The sequence below is a fragment of the Zalophus californianus genome, chromosome 17, assembly GCF_009762305.2.
Source record: "Zalophus californianus isolate mZalCal1 chromosome 17, mZalCal1.pri.v2, whole genome shotgun sequence".
Lineage (NCBI taxonomy): Eukaryota > Metazoa > Chordata > Mammalia > Carnivora > Otariidae > Zalophus > Zalophus californianus.
Window position 1 is genome coordinate 49,071,049 of NC_045611.1, and position 23,751 is coordinate 49,094,799.

A 23,751-nucleotide genomic window follows, 5' to 3' on the forward strand; every position below is an offset into this window, starting at 1 on the left:
ACTGATACTTTTCATAAGTTAAAAATAATTTTACTTATTTTTCTATCATGAATCAATATATGAAAGATTTTCACTGGAAGCAAAAGCATTGTCAAAATATACAATGAAGAAACAGGAAATCTTAGTAAAGAAATAGAAACTATATAAAAAAACACGAAGTTAGAACTGAAAAGTGCCATATCTCAAACATTTGATAAGCTTAACAGCATAATTGAGATGACAAGAAAAAGAATCAGTAAATTTGAAGATAGAGCAATAGAAATTATCCAATCTGAAAAAGAGAAAAAAGGTTGGAGAGAGTCACTAACAGAGCCAGTGACCTGTGGGACAATATCAAAAGATTTAATACAAGTACCTGGCATCCCAGAAGGAGGAGAAGCAAGGGCAGAAAAAAATATCCGAATATGGACAAAATTTTCTGAAATTTGGGGAAAAGTATAAGTGTGCAGATTTCAGAGGCTCAGAGAACCCCAAACAGGAGTAACATAAAACCACACTTAGACCAGCATTCTCAAATAGATGAAAACCAAAGGTAATGAAAAATCTTGAAAGCATGCAGAGAGAAATGACATATACAGAGGAAAAATAATTCAAATGACTTCTCATCATAACCCATGGAGGACAGAAATCAATGTCTATCTTTTGAAAAATACACACAAACCCCAGAATTCTATAGCAAGAAAAACAATCCTTCAAAAACAAAGGCATTTGGTAAAAGAAATTGATAATTCACCACTGGCAAATGTGCACTCCAAGAAATGCTAAGTTAAGTTCTTCAAGCTGAAGGAAAGTGATACCAGATGGAAATTCAGACAATTGGGAATTGGTAATTGGGAAATCAGGAAGAGCATGGGAAAGGGTAAATATATGGGTAAATATAAAATATGAGGGCTTGGGGGGGTCTTGATTTCTTTTTTAAAAATTTTCTTAAAATTATGTTCAGTTAGCCACTGTATAGTATATCATTAGTTTTTGATGTAGTGTTCAGTGATTCATTCATTGTGTATAACACCCAGTGCTCATCACAACACTTGCTCTCCTTAGTACCTATCACCCTGGAGAAGATATTTGCAAATGACATTATAGATAAAGGGCTGATATCCAAGATCTATAAAGAACTTCTCAAACACAGTCCTCAAAAAACAAAAACCCCAGTCAAAAAGTGGGCAGAAGACATGAATAGACACTTCTGCAAAGAAGACATACAAATGGCTAACAGACACATGAAAAAATGCTCAATATCACTAGCCATCAGGGAAATACAAATCAAAACCACAATAAGATACCACTTTACACTGGTTAAAATGGCAAAAATTTGGGAAACAGGAAATGTTGGAACAAATGTTGGCAAGGATGTGGAGAAAGGGGAACCCTCTTACACTGTTGATGGGAATGCAAGCTGGTACAGCCACTCTGGAAAACAGTATGGAGGTTCCTCAAGATGTTAATTTCTTTAAAATAATAACCTGTTTAAATTTCTGAGTGGAGTGCCAATGTGACTTCACATGGATTACTAATGGCAAAGAAAAAAATATACCAATACAATGGAGGGAACTCGTGGTCATTACATGAATCAAGAGATCAAACATAGTTTCACTTGTATGCCACCTGATATTTTATATTAAATACACTACTATCTATGAAGTAGTCTTATAAAAAATGTTTAGTCTGAAAAGCCTCTAGACATAACCTTCAGTTCACAATAAATACAAAGGATAGAGGAACAAGTTAAGCCCACCTTGAGAAAAAGGACAAATATGGAATCACATTATACAGGTTACTTCTGAGTCTTCAAAAAATGTAAGGAGGTGGAGGGCAAATTCTTGACCAATTCTTATTAGACCCAATAAGCTGCAGTCATATAAAATATATGAGCTTAGTTTGGTTTTTGGCTTTTAAAAAGCTGGCACTTTTAGAAGATATTCTTTAGCCAATCCAAGAAATTTGTAAATGGGCTGAATATCATAGAACAATATAGGATTATTATTAGTGTTTTTTAGGTAACAATGGTTTAATGGTCATCTAGAAGATTACCCTTAATTCTAAGAGCTGTATGTTGACTTATTAGAGGTGACGTGATATCTAAAACATTCACTGAAAAACACAGCAAAATGATATATGTAAAATATATTCAATATATATGATGTATATATGCATATATTAAAAACTTAACAATTTGGTAGCCAAAGACCTAGGTTGACTTGGAAAGGTTTTCCTTGAGTTTTTGAAAGTTTTCAAATTTACATAAAAGGTACAACAGTGTTACAGTGAAGTTTGTTTGCCCTCTACCTAGATTCAATATATCTGCTATTTCTCTCTCATAAATATGAACATGTTCATAGGTCTTTGGCTACCAAATTGTTAAGTTTTTAATTTATTTCAATTGTAGGGCATGTGGAATTTATTGTAAGAAACTTTCTTCAAACTCCTCTCCAGTTTTTCAACAGCTGAACTCACAATATCCAATAAGGGCACAGCATTTCTTTTTTTTTTAATCTTTTTTTAAAAAGATTTTATTTATTTATTTGACAGAGAGATAGACAGAAGAGCACAAGCAGAGGGAATGGCAGAGAGTGAGGGAGAAGCAGGCTCTGCACTGAGCAGGGAGCCTGATGTGGGACTCGATCCCAGGACCCTGGGATCATGACCTGAGCCAAAGGCAGACGCTTAACCATCTGAGCCACCCAGGTGCCTAGGCACAGCGTTTCTTATTATTAATCTTCAGGGAGTTGAGCTTTGAATAAAAAAGTGTCTTGTTTAGTATATTCTATGGGATTTTGTCCAGAATTAATTATCTGAAGAAAATATGGATGAACACTGATGCATTTAAAAAATATGCATTATAGGGTCTTCCTTCCACATGAATTTATGTATAGTAATAATGGTGATTATCATTAAAGAACCACAGTACTTAGTAAGCAAATACTATGTGCCAGATGCCCCTCTAAGCATTTAAATTTTGTGTTAAATAATCTTTACCATAACATCATTAGGCGGTAGAATAGTGATAATGGTAAAAGGATGTGCCAAAGCTAAATGCTTTCTGACTCTCATTACATCAGGAGTTTCTCACCACTATGAAATCTTTGATGTTGAGTAAGTTGATAGCAACGAGTAAAGGCCTTTCCACATTCCTTACATTTGTGTGGTTTCACACCAGTATGAATTCTCTGATGTTGAGTAAGTCGATCACTACGATTAAAGGCCTTACCACATTCTTTACATTCATAGGGTTTTTCACCAGTATGAATTCTCTTATGTTGAGAAAGACCTGAGATAGAACGAAAGGCCTTCTTACATTCTTTACATATATATGGTTTCAAACCAGTGTGAATTGTCTGATGATAAATCAGTTGAGAATTAAGTCTGAAGGTTTTTCCACATTCCTTACATTCAAAGGGTTTTTCCCCTGCATGAATTGACTGATGTGTTTTAAGGTCTCCAACACGACTGAAGGCTTTCCCACATTGTTTACATTCATATGGTTTCAAATCAGTATGAATTATCTGATGTTGAATAAGGTACGAATGAAGCTTAAATGTCTTCCCACATTCTTTGCATTCATGTGGCTTCTCGCCAGTATGAATTCTTTGATGTTGTGTAAGTTGAGAGCCTCTACAGAAGGCCTTCCCGCAGTCCTTACAATCATAGAGTTTCTCACTACTATGAATTCTCTTATGTTTAAGAAGGCTTGAACCCCTACTAAAGGCCTTCCCACATTCCTTACATTCATGTGGCTTCTCGCCAGTATGACTTCTCTGATGTTCAATAAGTAGATAGCTGCGAACAAAGGCCTTTCCACATTGTTTACATTTATATGGTTTCTCACCAGAATGAATTTTCTTATGTTGATAAAGACTTGAACGATGACCAAAGGCCTTCCCACATTCCTTGCATATATAGGGTTTCACACCATGATGAATTTTCTGATGTAGGCACATATGTCGGTACAATCTGAAAGTTTCCCCACATTCCTTACATTCATAGGGTTTCAAACCAATATGAATTTTTTGATGTTCAGTAAGGTGAGAATAACGTCTAAAAGACTTCCCACATTGCTTGCATTCGTAGGGTTTTACACCAGTATGAATGATCTGATGTTGAATAAGCTGTGAATAAAACCTAAAGGCTTTCTCACATCCATTACATTCATAGGGTTTTAAATCAGTGTGAATTTTTTTATGTCTAATAAAATGCTGGAGAACTATAAAGGCTTTTCCACATTCCTTACATTCATAGGGTCTCACACCATTATGGCCTCTCAAATGCTCGGTAAGGTGTGAATATTTTCTAAAGCCCCACCTACATTCCTTACATTCATAGGATTTCTCTCTAGTGTGAATTCTCTGATGTAGAGGAAGAGATATATGTTTTATAAATGTCATTTGACTAAAACATCCCATGTTAGGCCCCTGTTCTCTCCCAAATTCAATTCTGCACTGTGGGTCATTTCTGAAAATAAACCTCATAAGGTTGAAGGTTTTACTTCTTTTCATTGTCTCCCGATGGTATGAATTTACTTCATAACTGCTTTTTTCTGAAGATAACTTGTTGGTCCCAGTTGTAAAATCAAAGTCTGAAAGAAAACAAGAAAATAAACAAATGCTATTTTCCTGTACTGGGGATGAGGAGGGGCCTTCTAGAATAAAAATAGTGATAAATTGAGAAGTATATTCACTAGAAGTAAAAGGGTCATAAAATCCTAAAATACTGTCATGAAATTTTTAAAAGGCAAGAAGGCCTCAGAAAATTATGAACGTTCATATTGAGAACTATAAAGTTTGTGAGTAGGCAAAGAGAAAAAGTCAGTAGTTCTCATATTTAGTGTGGATCAAAATTATAGAGGGAGCTTCTTATATACACTACCTTTTAGATATCTGCTGAGACTGAGTGAATCAGAATCTAGAGGAGTAGGTTCTGGTCATCTACATTTCTAACATTAATCTATCAGATGGCTTTATGTAATTTTTTCAATGGCTTGTCTTTATTTTAGGATAAAATCCTAAACACATAATCATAAGTAAAAAGGATCTGTCTTTTACACAAATTCATCTCAAGCCCTTGGCATCTTTTGTTCCATATATACTATCCAAATGCATCTCTTCAGCTACTAAAACATATATAACCTTTCCCATTTCCTGGGGCTCCGCACAGGTGCTCCACCTTTCAGAAATCCTTTTACCTAGTGCCTTTAAATTATCATCTTGCAGATTAGAAATCACATCTTCAGAAAGGCTGCCTCTGCTAACTCTTAAGTAAATTCACATCCTTTATTCTCTATTCCAACACCTAATTTTTTTTAAAGATTTTATTTATTTATTCGAGAGAGAGAGAATGAGAGATATAGAGCACGAGAGGGAAGAGGGTCAGAGGGAGAAGCAGACTCCCTGCCGAGCAGGAAGCCTGATGTGGGACTCGATCCCAGGACTCCAGGATCATGACCAGAGCCGAAGGCAGTTGCTTAACCAACTGAGACACCCAGGTGCCCCCCAACACCTAATTTTTGTCTTCAAAATACTTTTTTCTATTACATATTTATTTTCTCATTTGTTTTACTACTTATTTTCTTACTGTAAAACTCAAAAGTTCTTCTAACTACTACTGCAAAACAAGTCCTTACCACAAGGTAAATATTAATTGTAGGATAAAATACTGAATTTTAAAAATGAACTTGGATGAAAGTAAAAGTAAATAAGAATGAAAATTAAGGTTACTGGGGAAGGCAGCTGAGTAAAATATCCATTTAGTTCTGAAAATTGTGCAACAGTTATCCACCATCTCTCTCTGACTAATCTCTCTTACCTTATTACAGTAAAATATGTTTTCTGTCATTTACCTTACAAGTGAGAAATATGCACATCCAAACTAGCTCAGTCAAAAATATAAATGGAAATAGGTGACACCTGATCATTCTCCAATTGCTTATCACCTTATATTGATATACATGTCTCTACCCCATTGTTCCATCTTCCCTGTGCCTAGTCACGATCGTTTTTCTGCTTTATCTCAATCAAGATAATCAGATGGTGTATTACTTTCATCAGCAGTGTTTTAATATTCATCCATCCTACTGATGCTCACTACATTTTGTTTCTCTAATGACTTTCCCAAATTCTCCTTTCCATTCCTTTACAGCCAAGTCCAATCATTCTTGAATTTCACAGAAATGTATTTCAGGAATTGCAATAGTTAATATTATTTCAAAAGGCTTAGGAAAATCTAAGAAATTAAACTTGAGGATGTTGGGAAAAAATAAAGTAACTAAGTGCTATGGGAACAGACTTTGGGAAACCAAATGCCTGGGACTCTTCAACAAGGAAATGTTGAATATAGGCTAAAGTTGGCTATCTGGATAGTGGAGCAGCCTGAAGAACTCTAATGTGCTAAATGGGTCAAGTATGAGTTGAAGGCAAGTGGGATTCTCCTTTGAATGAAGTACAATATGTTCAAAAAGTTGAAGTAAAGCAAACAATATTCTCTGAACTAATGAGAAATGACTAGCAATCCCCAAAAGCCAAAACACTTTATATTGATAAATAAAAATCAACAACTACTGTTAGCAAATGATAAATACAAACTGAAAGCATGGAACTTCTTGAAAACAATGATAATAAAGATACAATACATCAGAATCTATGGCCTTTAACTGTAGTGCTGCAAACTCATAGACTAAAAGGCTTACATCTAATGAAAAACTAAAGAATTAAAATGAATGAATTAAATATTAAATCAAAAATTAGAAAAAGAATGATAGTCTGCTGAAGGAAAACAGAAAAAGGGAAATGAATATAATAAAAACAAATTTTAAGTAAAATTGTACAATTAACACATGCAAACAAACCAGTAGCCTACCTATTCAAGGAACAAAAGATAGGAGGAAAATCTAAACACAATGACAGTAGGGAAACAGTCATCAATAAGGAAATAAAAAATGTTTAAGAAACCCATACAAGATAACTATGCAAATAAATTTGAGATGTACATGAAATGATGAATTTTTTGAAAATATAATTTATAAAAACTCACCCCAGTTAAATTTACTGACTTGCTTCTAACAAATAAAATATGAAAAGGGGAAAAAATAATAACTTCTCAATGAAGAAAACCAGCAGACACCACTTCATACAAGTTTTTAAGGTTAGCACCCCACTGATAAATTATGTTGATATCATGTGCCCCTAATATACAATAAGAAGGGCACTTCTCTGGTATTCTTCCCACAAATCCATAATCTCAGTTTAATAATAAGAAAACACCAAACACACCAAAATTTGGAGGCACTCTACTAACCAAACAGTATCTTCAAAAGTATCAAGGTCAAGAAAGAGAAGGAAAAACAGAAACTGTCACATTTGGAGGAAACTAAGGACACAGGATGACTAAAAGTAATGTGGTATCCTGGATTGGATCCTGAAACAGAAAAAAAGACATTAGTGCCAAAACTGGTGAAATCTAAATAAAATATTTATAGTATTGTAAAATGTTAATTTGATAGTTTTCACAAATGTACCATGGTTGTGTAAGATGTTATCATTATGGGAATTATATACTGGAACTCTTTGTACCACATTTGTAAATCTTCTGTGAATCTAAAATTATTTTAAAATAAAAGTAAGACCATAACAGAAACAGATTCCAGAAGAGATGGAAAATCTAAACAGACCAATTTCCACAGAATAATTTTAAAAATTGTATATTTATCCCACAAAAAGGTGATTACAATTAGCTTCCCTGTTGTCCAGGTTTCAGTCCCTGTAAACTATTTCCCACTGATGTTAATGAGGGTGCCTTAGAGAAATAGCTAATTCCTAGTCCAGGGCAGGGAAGATAAAGGTGAATCTAAGACCTCTTGTACTAAAGTGCAAAGAAGCTTTCAAAGACAGAGTTAATAATTTGTGCTTTTGGTCATGTAACATTAAGAGGGATCAAATTTGCCTTCCTACCTTAAACAACTAGAAAACCAAACAAAATATGTGAAAAAACATCTTTCAAATATTGGAAAATAGATAGTACAGGATAGAAATTTCCCGAGGGAGGGGAAACAAATGAAGTGTGCCCCACAAGTACCACAGCTCACTGTCTAAAGAGGATTTCTAGAAAGAAGCACATGGAGGAGAAACTAAGTGCAGCTGTACCCCCAAGTTGAGAAGACAGAGTAGAGAATTAAGGGAAAGAAATAAGTGCAGAATTTGCAAGGCAGAGTACTAGAGAGGAGGGAGCTGCACAGAGAGATCTCTGGAGATCTGTAGAGGAATCCCCTTGATACTGGGGCTGAATGTGAATCTGGGCATCTGTATGAGGACACTAATGAGAACAAAGAATGTACTACTAGATAGGAGTAGGGAGAACATCCCCTAGAAGTCACAAAGGGCAGGGGATAGTTCTTGTTTCCACCAACCACAGTGGAAAGGCCCCATACCACACAAGGCATCAAACATAGTCCCCAGAAGGATACTGCCTCAGTAGTGGGGCCAAGTTAGCCCTAGACTAAAAGCTGTTCTGGACCCACCCTAACAAAGCCTAAAAGCAAACCATGAAAGGATCAACAGATTCCAAATTACATAACTACATCCAAGAACAAAGCCCAAATATGTAAAAGAATATTAGAAAATCCAACATCCCGACACAGTAAACTTCACAATGTCTGGCATCTAATAAAAAATTATTAGACATGTAAAATAGCAGGAAAGTATGACCCTTACTAGGAGAAAATTAAAAGAAACACAACAAGGAATGATACAGATAATATAATTAGTAGAGGATATTGAAAGAGCTGTTTTTACTTTTATTTTTAAAATATTTTATTTATTTATTTGAGAGAGAGGGAGAGTGAGAGAGAACATAAGCAGGGGGAGAGGCAGTTGGAGAGGGAGAGGCAGACTTCCCTGCTGAGCAGGAAGCCAGATGTGGGGCTTGATCCCAGGACCCTGGGATCATGACCTGAGCCAAAGGCAGACGCTTAACCGACTGAGCCACCCAGGTGCCCTGTTTTGTTTTTTTTCTTGAGTGGCATTTTTTTGTAGATAAATTTCTAATAATTTATTTCATTTGATTTCTCAAAGTTTTTGGCAAAATGTTTTTCAAAATACCATATTTTCAAGGCTTCATGGTTTGTAATGTGGTGCCTTTTTTCCTTACATAAATTTTTTTTCTTGATTCATGTTGATAGAGTTGCACCACTTTTATTCATTCTTTGAGAGAACCAAATTTATAGTTGTGACTTGCTCTTTTGTATGTTTGGTTTTTATTTCATTAATTTCTGTTCTTTCCTTTATTATTTCCTTTCTTCTACTTTCTTTAAGTCTGTTGTGCTCTTTTCCTGGCATATCAAATGGATGATCAGCTTATTAATTTTCAATATTTCTTCTGGAATCAAAAGATCCATTGGGAGAGGAAGCTTGAAATCAAAACAGATAAACAATAAGAGCCATGAAGAAGTGGTGAATTGGCCCTGAGGATCTACCACTTTTCTCCTGCAGAAACTTACTTATTCTGAGTATAGCTAGCAGTAAAGGCAAAGTGATTAAAAAAAAAAAGGTAACTAAGAAATATCAAAACTGAAAATCAGCACCAACCCAGCTCAATCACTGATTATATTATAGTGATCAGCCTGCCACTCTATTGATTAATAGAGGAAAATGTAAATACTCTGGTGGAAGATACCATCACCGGAAACCATTCAGTTCTTTTTTTTTTTTTAAGTATTTATTTATTTGAGAGACAGAGAGAGAGAAGGAGAGGAAGCAGGGGGAGAAACAGGAGGAAAGGGACAAGGAGACTCTGTGCCAAATGCAGAGCCCAATCGAGCGGGGCTCAGTCCCACAACCCCGAGATCATGACCTGAGCTGAAACCAAGAGTCAGATGCCCAACTGACTGAGCCACCCAGGTGCCCCCCGTTCAGTTCTTTTGTACACAATATCCAGCATACAATCACAGTTACTAGTAACGTGAAGAGGAATTACCATATGATGAATAACAAGAGCAAAGAAGAAATATAAGCATAGCCCACAGATGAAAAAACAGTAATGAAAGAAAGTAAATAAAGAATGAAGAATTTATATAAAATTAGATGTTATAAGACAAATTGAATTTCTAGAACTGAAAAAGACAACATATGATATGAAAAACCCATCTTTAAGAGCAGACTTATCATAGCAGAATACAGGTAAGTGAGCTGAAATACAGGTCAAGAGAAAATAATAGAGAGAAAAGGAGATATATACATGATAGAACTGTGAGATACACTCAAAAGATCTAACATAGGTATAACTGGAGTCCCAGAAGAGAGGAAAGAATGGTCAAGTATTTTTCAAAAGCTGAATGAAGACTTTCACTTCTCAATAGAAACTATAAAATCACCGCAAGCCAACATTTCCACTGCTATAAGTATAAAAATAATACTAAAAAGATACTGTTCTTGATTCATTCTACACTGTAAAAATTACCAAGTTTCATTTGTAGCAAAGAGAAAACCAGGACCCCATGTTACCTGTTTTCCATGTAGGTGGACCAGCAATTAAAATGGAATATTTGTAGATATTCTGAACATACACATAATATGAAATTTGTTTTCTTTGCCATTGGTTATTCAGAAAAAATCCTAGAATTCAAACGTTTATTCTAGAAAAAGAAGGAATTGCAGGATGGGGCAGAGGGAGGTAGGCAGGTAAATAAAAGAAAAGATTCAGGTGCTGAATGGAGATGCCCATTTCCATCTAACAAAACTCAAACTAGGCCTCTGAGAATATGGGGAATATGAATATGGAGAAATTTATCTAGTTTCTCGGCATAGAGCATAAAATATACAGTGGAGAAAGCAGCTATTCCAGATAGCAGATTCTATATCACTTCAGGCAGATGTCCTTACCCAGTGAGACCAAGTTAGTATAATTCTCCAACATCACATCTCTGTACAAATCCCTCTGATCGGAATTTAGGCATTCCCACTCCTCCTGAGAGAAGTCTATGGCAACATCACTAAATGTCAACGGCACCTGAAAAGACAAACCCATGTATTATTCATAACAGTAAAGAAAAAATGTTCAAGATAGAATGACTGAATTGCAGTAAGGGGGTAATATAGAAAAACAAATAAGCTGAAGTTACAAGATCATGACATGATTAGATGAGAATAAATACATTAGCTTCCGAAGTAGAGTACCAACAGTCTTGAAGAATCCTGTTGGAGTGCAAAAAATTCCTTTAAAAATAAAGGAAAACTTAAATACCTAAATGTATGAAAATGAATAAAGCAAACAGACTTTCCCAATTAAATGAAACAGTATATATAAGAACATTACCTACTATGTACCTGAATCACATACTATTAGTAAATACAAGTTCTTATGTCTTTTCTCTTCAAGGACTATGTAAAAAGAATTGTTCATTTTTTCTCCAAAATGAATTATAAAATCTCTTACAGCTAAGATGGAGTAACATGGATTGGATTTACCCTCCCATGTGAAGTAACAAAAAAACATAGACAAATCGTATGAAACAATGGTTTTTGAGGCAGAAAATATTGGGTAGTGATCCCTGACAGACAAGTAACAAATGAAATGAGCCTTATGATTGCTGTAGCTTACTGCTAGGAGACAGTACACAATTATTAGAATGGCTAAAATTTAATAAGACTGACCATTTTAAGTGTTGCTGGAGATGTGAAAAAAAAAATGGAACTCTCACACACTGATGGTGGGACTGTAAAATGGTAAATCATTTTGAAAAGTAGTTTATTGATTTCTTAAGAAGTTAAACACCCATATCCCCCAGTCATTCCACTCCTAGTGTTTATCCAAGAGAAATGAAAACATATGTCCACACAAAGGTTTGTGCATGAAGCAGCTTTACTCCTAATAGCCAAAAAGTGGAAAGAACTCAAAAATCCATCAACAGAGGAATGGATAGACAAATCTTTGTATATACTGAGAATAGAATACTAATCAGCAATTAAATGGATGAACTACTAATATATGCAACAATATGAATGAATCTTAAGATAAATATGCTGAATGAAATAATATTAAAAAAGAACACATGATGTATGATTCCGTTTATATAAAATTCTAGAAAATGTGAATTAACCTATAGTGGCAGAAAGCAGAACAGCAGTTGCCTGGGCATGAAGGGCAAGTTTGGGGGCAGGTAGGAGGGGGCAACTATAAAGGGGCATGAGAAAAAATTTGGAATGATGGATATGTTCATTATCTTGGTTGTGGTAATAGTTTCACAGGTATATACATAAGTCAAAATTTATCAAATTCTACACTTTAAATATGAGCAACTTATCGTCAATTATATTTCAATAAATCTGCTTTAAAAAGACAAAATACATACACTTAATTATATGTCAATTATACTTCAAAAAGCTGATAAAGTTTCTATCTGAGGAAATGGAGTTTGTATAAAATTAAGTAATTTTATCAAAGCATAATATATGTCAGATTATGCATCATAAGCAGTTCCTTTATTCTCACAAGTTAATGTTTTCATTTAGTCCCTCTTAAAGACATCAGATTTAATCTTCCTTAAAGTATTAAGGTATTATTAATAATATTATTAAAGTAATATTAAATTTTAAAGTATACTATTACGATATTTAGGTTGGACACAAATTCTAACCTCTTCCCCACTGTTCAATATCATCTACCACTTGTAGTTCTAGATGATCTTCCTTTCTACAATCCCTTACTGAACTACTGTTCCTAGTTAGAACACACTAATGTAGGATGATCAGAAAAACACTGATTTACTCAAGACCAGCAATTTCTCTTTCAATACAAAATTCTCAGTGATTTCTGTAGCCAGGGCCCTGATATCTGTCTGTCTGTCTGTCTGTCTCTCTCTCTCTGCAGGCACCAATAACATTTCTACCCAAACCTAAAAGCTTTCAAAGCTGAGTTCTCATTTCACACCTGAGTCTGAGACCATTCATAACCCCAAACTCCCTTATCTTCCTGGAAAACTAAGGAGAAAGTTTTCTCTCCTGTGGTCAGATAGGGCCACCATTTATTTTCCTTTCTTTTTTGGGGGGGGAGGCAGAGGGAGAGAGAGAATCTTAAGCAGGCTCCATGCTCAGCACGGAGCCCAACATGGGGCTCGATCTCACGACTCTTAGATCATGACCTGAGCCACAATCAAGAGTCAGATGCTTAGCCAACTGAGCCACCCAGGTGCCCCAGGACCATCATCTCTATAAAATGAAACCACAAACCTGACAAAGGAAGCTCAAATATTTCCTTCAAGGTACTTCACTCTTGCACTGCTCCAACACTGCTCTTGAGAAAAGACTGAACACATAGAAGATGAATAATTGAAAATCAGTTAGGAAAAAAGGGAGTAAATGAGGAGGACACCATCCTTCTCTGTGAGGGGAGAAACCATGAAATAGGGTCAGAGATACAGCTTTCCTGGGTAGGAGGTATGGGGATAAAGAATGAAAGTTTTACCTGAGTTAAAAATCATAGTATTTCAGGAGGGAGACAGACATCCACTTACCTGGGCCATGGTTTTCAAACTGCTGATCTTCCTCAGGTTTCCTCTATTAGAGAAGCTGATTTCAGAGAAGCCAGAGCTGGGAGAGGAAAAAGAGGCCTTGAGATCTAGTGTATCTCGGAACTCCAAAAATTATCTAAGGTAATATAACCTTTCTTCGTTCTTCTTTATTCCTGCTTCCCACTGTCCTTGCCCACTCTCTACCCTCCCAAACACATGAACACATGTCAGGGGATATGGGAAGTCTAGACAAACCCAAGCCCTTCCCCATATCTACAGATACAAGCCACATAAAAGTGGATACAGAACAGAGGCACTCTTGCACCCAAGCTAGATCCAAACACCCACACTGCTTTATTTCTCATACTTATCAAGCCAACTGAACCCAGCCTGGGTTGTTCAGTGATACTGAATAGATCCTCATCCAGGCCTATCTTACAGGGTAAAGACCAAGCCACACAACACAAACTGCAACAACCTTCATGTCTTTGGGATGGACTTGGACATGAAATCTTTTGCACCAGATAAAAGACAGAAAACAGTAGAGACCAACCTGGAAATCTTGACCACTGTAAAACTACCTGCCCATATGAAGCCTTTCCCCTAAGCCAGAACTATGATTCCCAAGATCCTCTGGGCTAACCAGCCTGGATTTCCCGATCAGGATCTACTTTGCTGGCGTGAGTCATTCCCTGTGCCTCAGCAACCAACCCACCCAGTACCCACTAGAGAGGAGTGAATTCATTCTTACTGAAACCATATAGCAGCACATAGATTTTTTGCAACCTTCTATGTGATAGGTAGTCTATACACATTGACATTTAATTCCACAATGTAGTTATTATCTCAGTTCAACAGATGAAAAAAATGAAAGTTCAAAGAATTAAAGACATATCCCCATATCACAAACAATAAGTAGAAGTGATGTGTTTTGAATCGCATTTCTATAGTTATAAGGCCAATATTTCTCCAACTATTGCCTTTTAAACCCAGATTTTTTGTTCCCTTGTGTGAAACCTAAGAACAGGTAATTAGGACATCACCTATCAAAAGATTTACTAAAGAGATGTTTTTCAGTAATAAGGTACTATCATTTATAGGTATTCAATTTTCAGATTTTAAAGGTTGATGATGCACCACATATAGTAAGGTGTAGGGAAAGGAGCATTGTTATGGTGTCCGGTAGACTTGTGAAAACCTAGGGCATTTGAGACATGTAAGCAGAATTATGCATAAGAATTTAACCATGAAAGGCGATTTCTGAATCTCCATCCAAAGGAAATAACTGTAAAATGTGCCTAGAGATGTAGAAAGGAATAGGATAGATTACTAGTGAAAATTTTTAAAAAACTGGAGAGAAATTTAAAGGTACTCAATCTAAAGGTTCTTAGATGGGTGGTTAATTAAACAAACTATAGTGCATTCATACAATGGAAAATGAAGCAGACTTTGAAAATGATTGTACAGATCACCGGTCCTCAATAGTGGAACATTCAGCAATGTCTGAAGACATATTTGGTCGTCAAAATGGGGGAAGGGGTGCCATTGTTTCTATCAGGTAGAGAACCAGGGATGCTGCTAAACATCCTAGAATGCACAGGAAAGCCCCCCACAACAAAGAATTATCTAGCCAAAAATATCAACGGCACTAAGGTTGAAAAACCCTGAAGTAAACTCATTAAAGAAAGATAACATAATCCAGAATCTGTATATTATCCACAGTGCCACCTTACAATAATAAATATTAAACATGCAAAGAAACAGGAAAAAGTTTACTGGTAATCAAGAAAAAAAAATCTCAGTAGAGGGTGGGAGGATGGGTTAGCCTGGTGATGGGTGTTAAAGAGGGCACGTTCTGCGTGGAGCCGGGGTGTTATACGCAAATAATGAATCATGGAACACTACATCAGAAACTAATGATGTGATGTGTGGTGACGAACATAACATAAAAAAAAAAAAATCTCAGTAGAAACAGACTCAGAAATGACCTATGTAGTGGACAAGGACTTGAAAACGTTATGATTAAGATGCCAAAAAAACTAGAGGAAAACATGGGCAAAATGAGGTGCAAAATGGGTTCAGTTGGTAGAGCACGCTACCACTGATCTCAGGATTGTAAGTTAAAGCCCCATGTTGGGTGTAGAGCTTACTTAAAAAGGGGGGGGTGCCTGGCTGGCTCAGTCAGAATACAAAATGAAGCATATCAATAGAGATTTAGCTTAAAGATTCACATGAACACTTTATAATTTAAAATATAATATTGAAAATTAAGAATGCATTGGGTAGTCAATGTAAAGTCAAATTAACAATAATCTTATGCAGAGAGAAAAAAAAAGGAAAGAACAGAGCAAAATAGAAAAGAAATATAGGAGACAGTCAAACCATGAAATTGAAAACCTAAAAATATAGGACAGAAAATTTATTTGAAAAAATAATGGACAAAAACATTACAAATCTCATGAAATGTTTGGATACATAAATTAAAAAACTCATCAAAGCTAACCAGATAAAATAAGGAAATCCATACCTAGGCACAGCGTGGCCAAACTGTTGAAAAACAAAGTTTACAAATATATCATAATAGTATGTATTTTTAAAAAGCCCGGTGATGGGTATTAAGGAGGGCACGTATTGCAGGACCACTGGGTGTTACACACAAACAATGAATCCTGGAACACTACATCAGAAACTAATGATGTACTGTATGGTGACTAACATAATAAGATAAGATAAATAAAATAAAATAATAAAATATAAAATAAAATAGGGTATCATTTATAAGAAAAAGTTCATGTCTCAATAGAAACTACAGTGGCCTGAAGAATGGAATTATATCTTTAAAGTATTGAAAGAAAAAAATGACAACTGTTAGTTTTATACCGGAGAAAATATCTTTCATAAATGAAAGTGAAAGATCTTTTCTAACAAAAGCTTAGAGAATTTCTTATTAACAGACCTACAATATGAGAAATACTAAAGGACAGCAGTCAGACTAAAGGCAAATAATCCCAGGTGGAAGCATGTGCAAAAAGTTATGACAGTAAATATATGACTAATATGACTAAACAAATGGACTGTTTAAAGGAACAAAAATAATAATTCTTGTGGGGCTTGTAATATAGGAAGAAGAAATGACAATACTAGCATAAATAGAGTTAAACTATTAAAATGTTCTTATATTAGTTGATATGTAGTAAAAGCCCTAATTTAAGGGAGACTGTCTCAAAGATGCATTCTATAATAGCTCAGTTAACTACTAAAAGAATTATACAAAGATGTACAACCAGAAAAACCTACTAGAAGAGATAAAATGAAATAATAAAAATACCTGATTAATACAAAAGAAGACAGGAAAAGAGGAATAAAGAAATAAAGAATGAACAGGACAAACAAAATATATTGCAAGATGACAGATTTAAACCAAATTTTATCAGTAATTGTAGTAAAATGTAAATGTACTAAACATTGCAATTAAAATCTAAGATTGTCAGATTAGATTAAGAAGAAAAACAGGATCAATTATGCTGCCTATAAGAAATATACTTTAAACACAAAGACAAATATATTAGAGAGTAATAAGAAAAATGCTAGTATTAGTGTATTAATAACAGATACAATAGGTTTCAATGCAAGAAGTATTAAAAGTAATAGAGACATTCATACAATTCAAGAAGAATATGATGGTAGTCCTACATTTCTTATGTACCTAGTAACATAGCTTTAAAATACATAAAGCAAAAGTCAACAAAATTAAAGGCTAGACAAAGTTATAATTGAAGTTTGAGAGTTTAGTACCCTCCACTGGTAACCAATAACAGGAAGAGAAAAAAAAAATCAACAGGGCCATAGAAGTTTGAACAGGATTAATCAAATTGACCTAATTGAACATTATACTCCCAAACTATAGACTATACGTTCTTTTCAAATGCTCACAATATATTTATCAGAATATTCTGGGCCATAAAACAAGTATCTATAGATTTCAAATAATTAATATCAAAAAGAATGCATATATTCTGAAGCCCTTGGAATTAATTTAGAACTTAAAAACAGGTATTTCTCAAATGTTTCCAAATATAAAAAGTTCACTTCTAAATAAGTATAGGTACAAACAATGAATCATGGAACGCTACATCAAAAACTAATGATGCACCGGTGACTAACATAGCATAATAATAAAAAAATAAATAAAAAGTAAATCAAAGGAAAAAAATAAATAAGTATAGGTCAAAAACCAAATCATAATATGGAAACCAGAAAATATTTTGAGCTGAATGATCATGAAAGTATGACATAACAAGTCTTGTGAGATGCAATCCAACCAATGCTTACAAAGACATTTTAACTTTATATATGTTTTTGTTTTGTTTTTTATAAATGCTGCAGATAAATGCCATTCATTGTTTAATCTCCATCATAGTTGTTTGGTGTACTACAGATATATTGACATAACAAGTAAATTAGTAGTGAAATTACGATGGAAATCCTTTGTCAAATTATGTCCATGCTAAATAAATCTGGAATTTATTTTTTCCCAGTGGATAGCATGAGCATTTTTAAAAAATTTTTTATTGTTATGTTAATCACCATACATTACATCATTGGCTTTTGATGTAGTGTTCCATGATTCATTGTTTGTGTATAACATCCAGTGCTCCATGCAGAGCATGCCCTCTTTAATACCCATCACCAGGCTAACCCATCCTCCCACCCCCTCCCCTCTAGAACCCTCTGTTTTTCAGAGTCCATTGTCTCTCATGGTTCGTCTAGCATGAGCATTTGTAATAATTGTCCTCTTATTTTCTTCTTTCTTTTAAATGCTTTGACCTACTTCATCCAAACATAAATGTATGTATTATCAAAGTGGAAAGGTTAAAAATCAATGATCTACCTTTGGAAGATAGACAAAGAAAAGCACCAGGAAATTAACATTGGTACAATACTACTCTACAGAAAGTAGAGCACACTAAAAGAAACCAGTCACATAAAAAACCCAGATATACAACAAAGAAAAATCAATAAAGCCAAAAACTATTTCATTGATGAGATAAAATTGATAAATCTCTCACTAGGCTAGTCAAGAAAATAAATGCCAATATCAGGAATATGAAAGGAGATAGCACTACATATATTACAGACATTACATTGGTAACAAATTTCATGAACAACTTTATGAAAATAAACTTGAAAATATAGATGAAATTTTAAAATTCCTTGAAAACACAATTTAATTGAACCGATATGAAAAATGGAAAATCTGAATATTGTTATATTTACTAAAGAAATAAAATCTTTATTAAGGACTTTCCCATAAAGTGTCAGGTCCAGAGGCTTCAGTGGCAAATTCTCCCAAACAATTAAGGAACTAAAAATACAAGTCAAACTCAGTATCTTCTAGAAAATAGAAAAAATGGACCATGTCATGAGGCATAACTGTGGTATCAAAACCTGACAGGGACATTAATTACAAGAAAAGAAAATTACAATACATCTCTCATGAACATAGATGTAAGCATATTAAGCCAAAGATTAGCAAGGATATTACACCAAATATTATAGGTGATATAGAGGGCAAGAGAAATTTAGTCTAGAAATATAAAGGTCATTTAATTTCCAAAAAATCAATCAACATAACCTTCCAATCTTAAATAAAAAAAATGGAGAAAGCCATTCATACATTTCATTAGATACGGAAACTTTGATAATATTCAACCACAGTTCATGATAAAAATTCTCAGCAAACTAGGAAAGAGTAAAACTACAACTATAATTATATGAGAGGTGAAATATGGATCACTGTCCTTCTGAGTTCAGGAACAAGGCAAGTTTGTCCATTTTTACCACTTCTACTAAATTTTGTACTGTAAGACCAATCCAATACCATAAGGAAAAAAAGTGAAATGAAAGGTATGAAGGTTAGAAAAAAAAGAAGTAAAACTATCTTTATTTGCAGATAACATGATTTGGAAAAAAATTTCAGTTCTACAATCTGTTAGAATAAGTGAATTTATTAGCAAGATTATTGAATAAAAGGTCAAAGTATAAAACAATTACTTGTATTAAAGCAAAGTTATTGGAAAATGAAATTTTAAAATCCCAACAGTTTATAAAAAAATCTAAAAAGTACAGCGTTTTGGAATAAACCTAACAAAAGGACAAGACTTAGACTGAAAACACCAAACCATTAAGGGACTAAAGAAGAATTAAACAAATGGAAACAGTCTATGTTTATGAATTGGAAGACTCAATTTTAACTATCAATTCTCTCTAAATTGATCTATTGATTTGATGCATCTCCAACAATATCAGCAGGGTTTTTTTTTTTTAAGAAAATTAAAATTAACTTGTTCTTATAATTATATGGAAATGCAAAGAACCCAGAAGAGTCAGGGCAATTGTGAAGAACAAAGTTGTCAAAATCACATTAGATATCAAGATGTGATATAAAGCTACTGTAATTAAAACAGTGATACTGACATAGGATTGACAAACAGACCAATAGAATAGAGAGTCCAGAAAGAGACTTGCACATATATAGTCATGGTTTTCACACAAAAAAAGTCTGACTGCAGTTTAGAGCAGAAAGGATAGTCTTTTTCAACAAAAGGTGCCTAAGTAATTGGCTGTGTGCAAAAACTGATTTTCACTCTGATCCCACTACATACACAGATATAAATCCAAGATGGATCATACACCTAAATTTGAAAACTGAAACAATAAACCTGGAAGAAGAAACAGGAAAATATCTTCATGATCATGGCTATGCAAAATTCTCCTTTTTTTGGTTTAATTTTTATTTTCACTTATTTTATACTTAGAGAAAAGTTGCAAGAGGAGTAGAGAGAGTTCTTTTTAACCCTGACCCTAATGTTAACATCTTACAAAGGACAATGATCAAAACCAGGAAATTAACATTGGTACAATACTACGGATGGCATATCTTATTCAAATGTTACCAGTTTTTCACACTAATGTCCTTTTCTTTTCCAGGATCCTATACATGATCCCACACTGCATTTAGCTGTTATTTCTCCTTAGTCTCTTCCAATCTCCAAAGTCTTCTTATGGTAATAGTTTTCAACTGCTGCCATAACAAACTACCACAAATTTAGCTTAAAACAACACATATTTATCATCGCACAATTTTTGTGGACCCAGAGTCTGCACACAGTTTAGCTGGATGCTCCCCTTAGGCTGATCTCATAAACTGCAAACAAGGTTTTCACTGGGCTGTGTTTTCATTCAGAGGTTCAACTGGGGAAGAATCCACTTCAGAGTTCATTCAAATTGTTGGCAGAATTAATTTCTTCGCAGTTATGGGACTGAGGGCCCGTTTTTGCTGGCTGTCCACTGGTGGACACCCTTAGGTCCTAGAGGCCACCTGCAGTTTCTGGCAACATGGGCTTCTCCAGCATTGCCACTTACTTCATCAAGACCACAAAGAGAATCGTTAGCTCTAGTCTGCTATAATGGGGTCTTACATGACATAACATAACCGCAACAGTGACATACCATTTCTTTTACCGTATAAAATAACCTTATCACGGAAGTGACATCCCCCTCACCTTTGCCATTTTCTATGGGTTAAAAGCAAGTAACAGGTTCTGCTTGCACTCCAGGGGTGGGGATTATACAATGGCACAGACACCAGCAGGCAGCAATCACGTGGTCACTATAAAGGCTGGCCACCACACCTATCTTCATGACCTCTTCATTTTGGAGGAGTACCAGTCATTTATTTTGTCAAATATCCTCCACTTGGTTTTTCTAATATTTTTGTAACTGGAATTTGGTTGTACAATTTTGGCAGTACCACGATGGTGTTGTGTCCTTTGTATCATAAGACAGGGCTAATGACAGCAATGTCTTATTACTGGTGATGTTAACCTCGATGGCTTGATTAAACTGCTTTCTGCTGGGTTTCTCTACTGTAAACTTACTACCTTTCCCTTTGTAGTTAATAAGCATCTTGGATAGTGGGAAATATTTTGACACTATGCAAATTCTTTTTCTCCTCAAATTTTCACCCACTAATTTTAGCATCTATTAGTTGTTTGTGTCTGAAACAACTATTACTGTGGTGTTTGCCTAAACAACCACATTCTATGTCCCTCTTTCCTTCTACATTTAACAATTGGAATTCTACCGTAAGGAAGAGCTGTCCCTTCTTCCCCAAGAAAAGATGTTTTAAACAGAACAAAAATGCAATAACCATAAAAGAAAAAAATTGGTAAATAGCTCCATTAAAATTATGAACTTCTCTTTGCTATATCATTAAGTAAGAAGCTATAAGCTAATGAAAGACATTCTTTCTTTCTCTATTTCTTTCTCTTTCCACACACACACACACACACACACACACACACGCATACATACATGTTTATATACACTCACAAAGGACTTGTATTCAAAATATACATAAAATTCCTACAAATCAATATTAAAATGACAAAAAAGACTAAAAATGGACAAAAGATTTGAATAGACACTTCATAAGAATATATCAAAATGGGCAGTATCATATGAAAAGATGCTTACATCATTACTTATCAGAAAAATGAAAATTAAAATCACAATGAGATACTACTACACAGACATCAGAATGACTAAAGTTAAAATGATTAACAATAGCAAGTGATGGCCAGTTTGAGAAGTAACTGTATCTTGCAGGGAGTGCAAATTAAGTCAACCACTTCCACCCTTAAGTATTTATCCAGGGAAAACATGAACATATGCCCACAAAAAAACTTGTACAGGAGTGTTCATAGAAGGTTTATTCATAATAGTCAAATACAGGGAACAACCCATCATCATGAGAATGAATAAAAAAAAAAAGTGTGGTATGGTCACAGAAGGAAGTTTTCATAATGTGATCATATTCTGGCAGGACTGCTAGAGACAGAATGATGTCTCTTCCTATGAACTCCCAAAGCAGGTCACCTGGATTTCTCTAGTGACATCTCACATCTTCTGTCTTACTTAGTCCTATTTTGATTTCATTTCCTTGGTGGATAACAAGTCATTTGAGGAGAGCAACTATGTCTTTTTGTCATTATATTCCAAGGAGTACAAGCATATTGATATATTGTAAATATTTGGTATCTGACTTAAATTTCAAAACTAGAAATTTATCCTTAGGGAATGACTGTAAAAGGACATAAAGATCTATGCATAATGATGTTCATTATAGACTAATTTAGTTGGTAGTCAAAAATTAGAAACATAATAACTAACAGTAGGCAACAGGTTAAATAAATTATGGAGAAAAGGGCTTGAGGGCCCTGAAAAGGGTGATTCATCTGCATGGCCTCACACACAATTCACAGATATGTCACTAATAGGCAGGACATTTCAGCGAAGGAAAAGAAAGGGTCTCATATCTTTAAAATTCAAGTGTATTTAATGAATGAATAATGAGGAAACACAAACTCACCTGAACTTTAACTTTTTGATGTGTAACAAAAATTTTTTCTCTCAGTATCCTCTTTTTTTCTTTAGAGACAGGCAGCACTGGGAAAAGAGAAGGCAGTCCTGAAACATCAGGACTTTCTTGGATAGCACAGTAACTTAGAAAACACACTCCATGACCACACCTTCTCACCTAGTCTCCCCCCCCCCACCACCACTAACCACCAGTATAAGAGTAGAAAGGATACTGGAATAGTGTTGACCTTCCCAGGATGAGGGAGGCCAGGGTCACTGATGTCCCGGGAGAAATCGGTCTCTAATTCACAGCAGGTTCTTGGGGCCAGAGTTCTGGAAATGCTGTGGATACGAGACATGTAACTGACCTTCAGGAGCTTCCAAGGAAGAACCTTCCAGGAGGGAATCCTACTCCTGGGACCTTATCAGGTCTTCCCAGAAGCCTGCCTTGGGGCCAATTGCAGCTTCAAAAGATCTCATCTCAAGATCAAGTCTGTGTCATCTTGCCGTGATTCTCCATTCTTCCATTCTAAGGCTCAGGATCTGACTTCCCTCTTTTATCCGCGGCGGAGGACGGACAGGGCGGAGGATCCGCGGAGCCACACAACCGTCGCTCACCCATAAGCCACGAAGTTAATTAAATAAGCACAACCAAGGGTCTGATACACAAGCGCAGACGCCGTCATGGAGACACGCTGTCACAGTGTCACACACACACACAGACTCACACACGTCTCTCGTAGGAACACAAATCTGTGCTGTTCACGCAGACACAGGCCTGAGACTCCGGGCTCCACACGCCCTGTCAGTTCCCAGATTGTCCTCGCCTGGAG

At 35.1% G+C, this 23,751-nt stretch overlaps 1 protein-coding gene across 3 annotated transcripts; it reads right to left on the bottom strand.

Annotated features, from left to right (window-relative positions):
• Nucleotides 1-2,573: 2,573 nt before the first annotated feature.
• ZNF404 (zinc finger protein 404) lies at nt 2,574-23,427 on the bottom strand. Of its 3 annotated transcripts, XM_027618704.2 has the most exons (6): nt 23,287-23,427; nt 22,929-23,005; nt 13,499-13,574; nt 13,215-13,290; nt 10,869-10,995; nt 2,574-4,576 (listed from the first exon to the last, which is right to left on the bottom strand). In XM_027618704.2, exons 5-6 carry the CDS (start codon nt 10,900-10,902, stop codon nt 3,054-3,056), a joined length of 1,557 nt encoding a protein of 518 aa, XP_027474505.1. In that variant the 5' UTR covers nt 10,903-10,995; nt 13,215-13,290; nt 13,499-13,574; nt 22,929-23,005; nt 23,287-23,427; the 3' UTR covers nt 2,574-3,053. The 3 variants fall into 3 exon arrangements, with proteins under 3 accessions (XP_027474505.1, XP_027474502.1, XP_027474504.1); XM_027618701.2 differs by lacking the exon at nt 13,215-13,290; XM_027618703.2 differs by lacking the exons at nt 13,215-13,290; nt 23,287-23,427 and having other exon boundaries at nt 22,929-23,278.
• Nucleotides 23,428-23,751: the final 324 nt, after the last annotated feature.

Coding starts and splice junctions, on each gene's coding strand:
- ZNF404 (XM_027618701.2), bottom strand. Junction 4,577..10,868: donor TACTAACTTGGTCTCACTGG/GTAAGGACATCT, acceptor GTTTTCTTTCAG/ACTTTGATTTTACAACTGGG.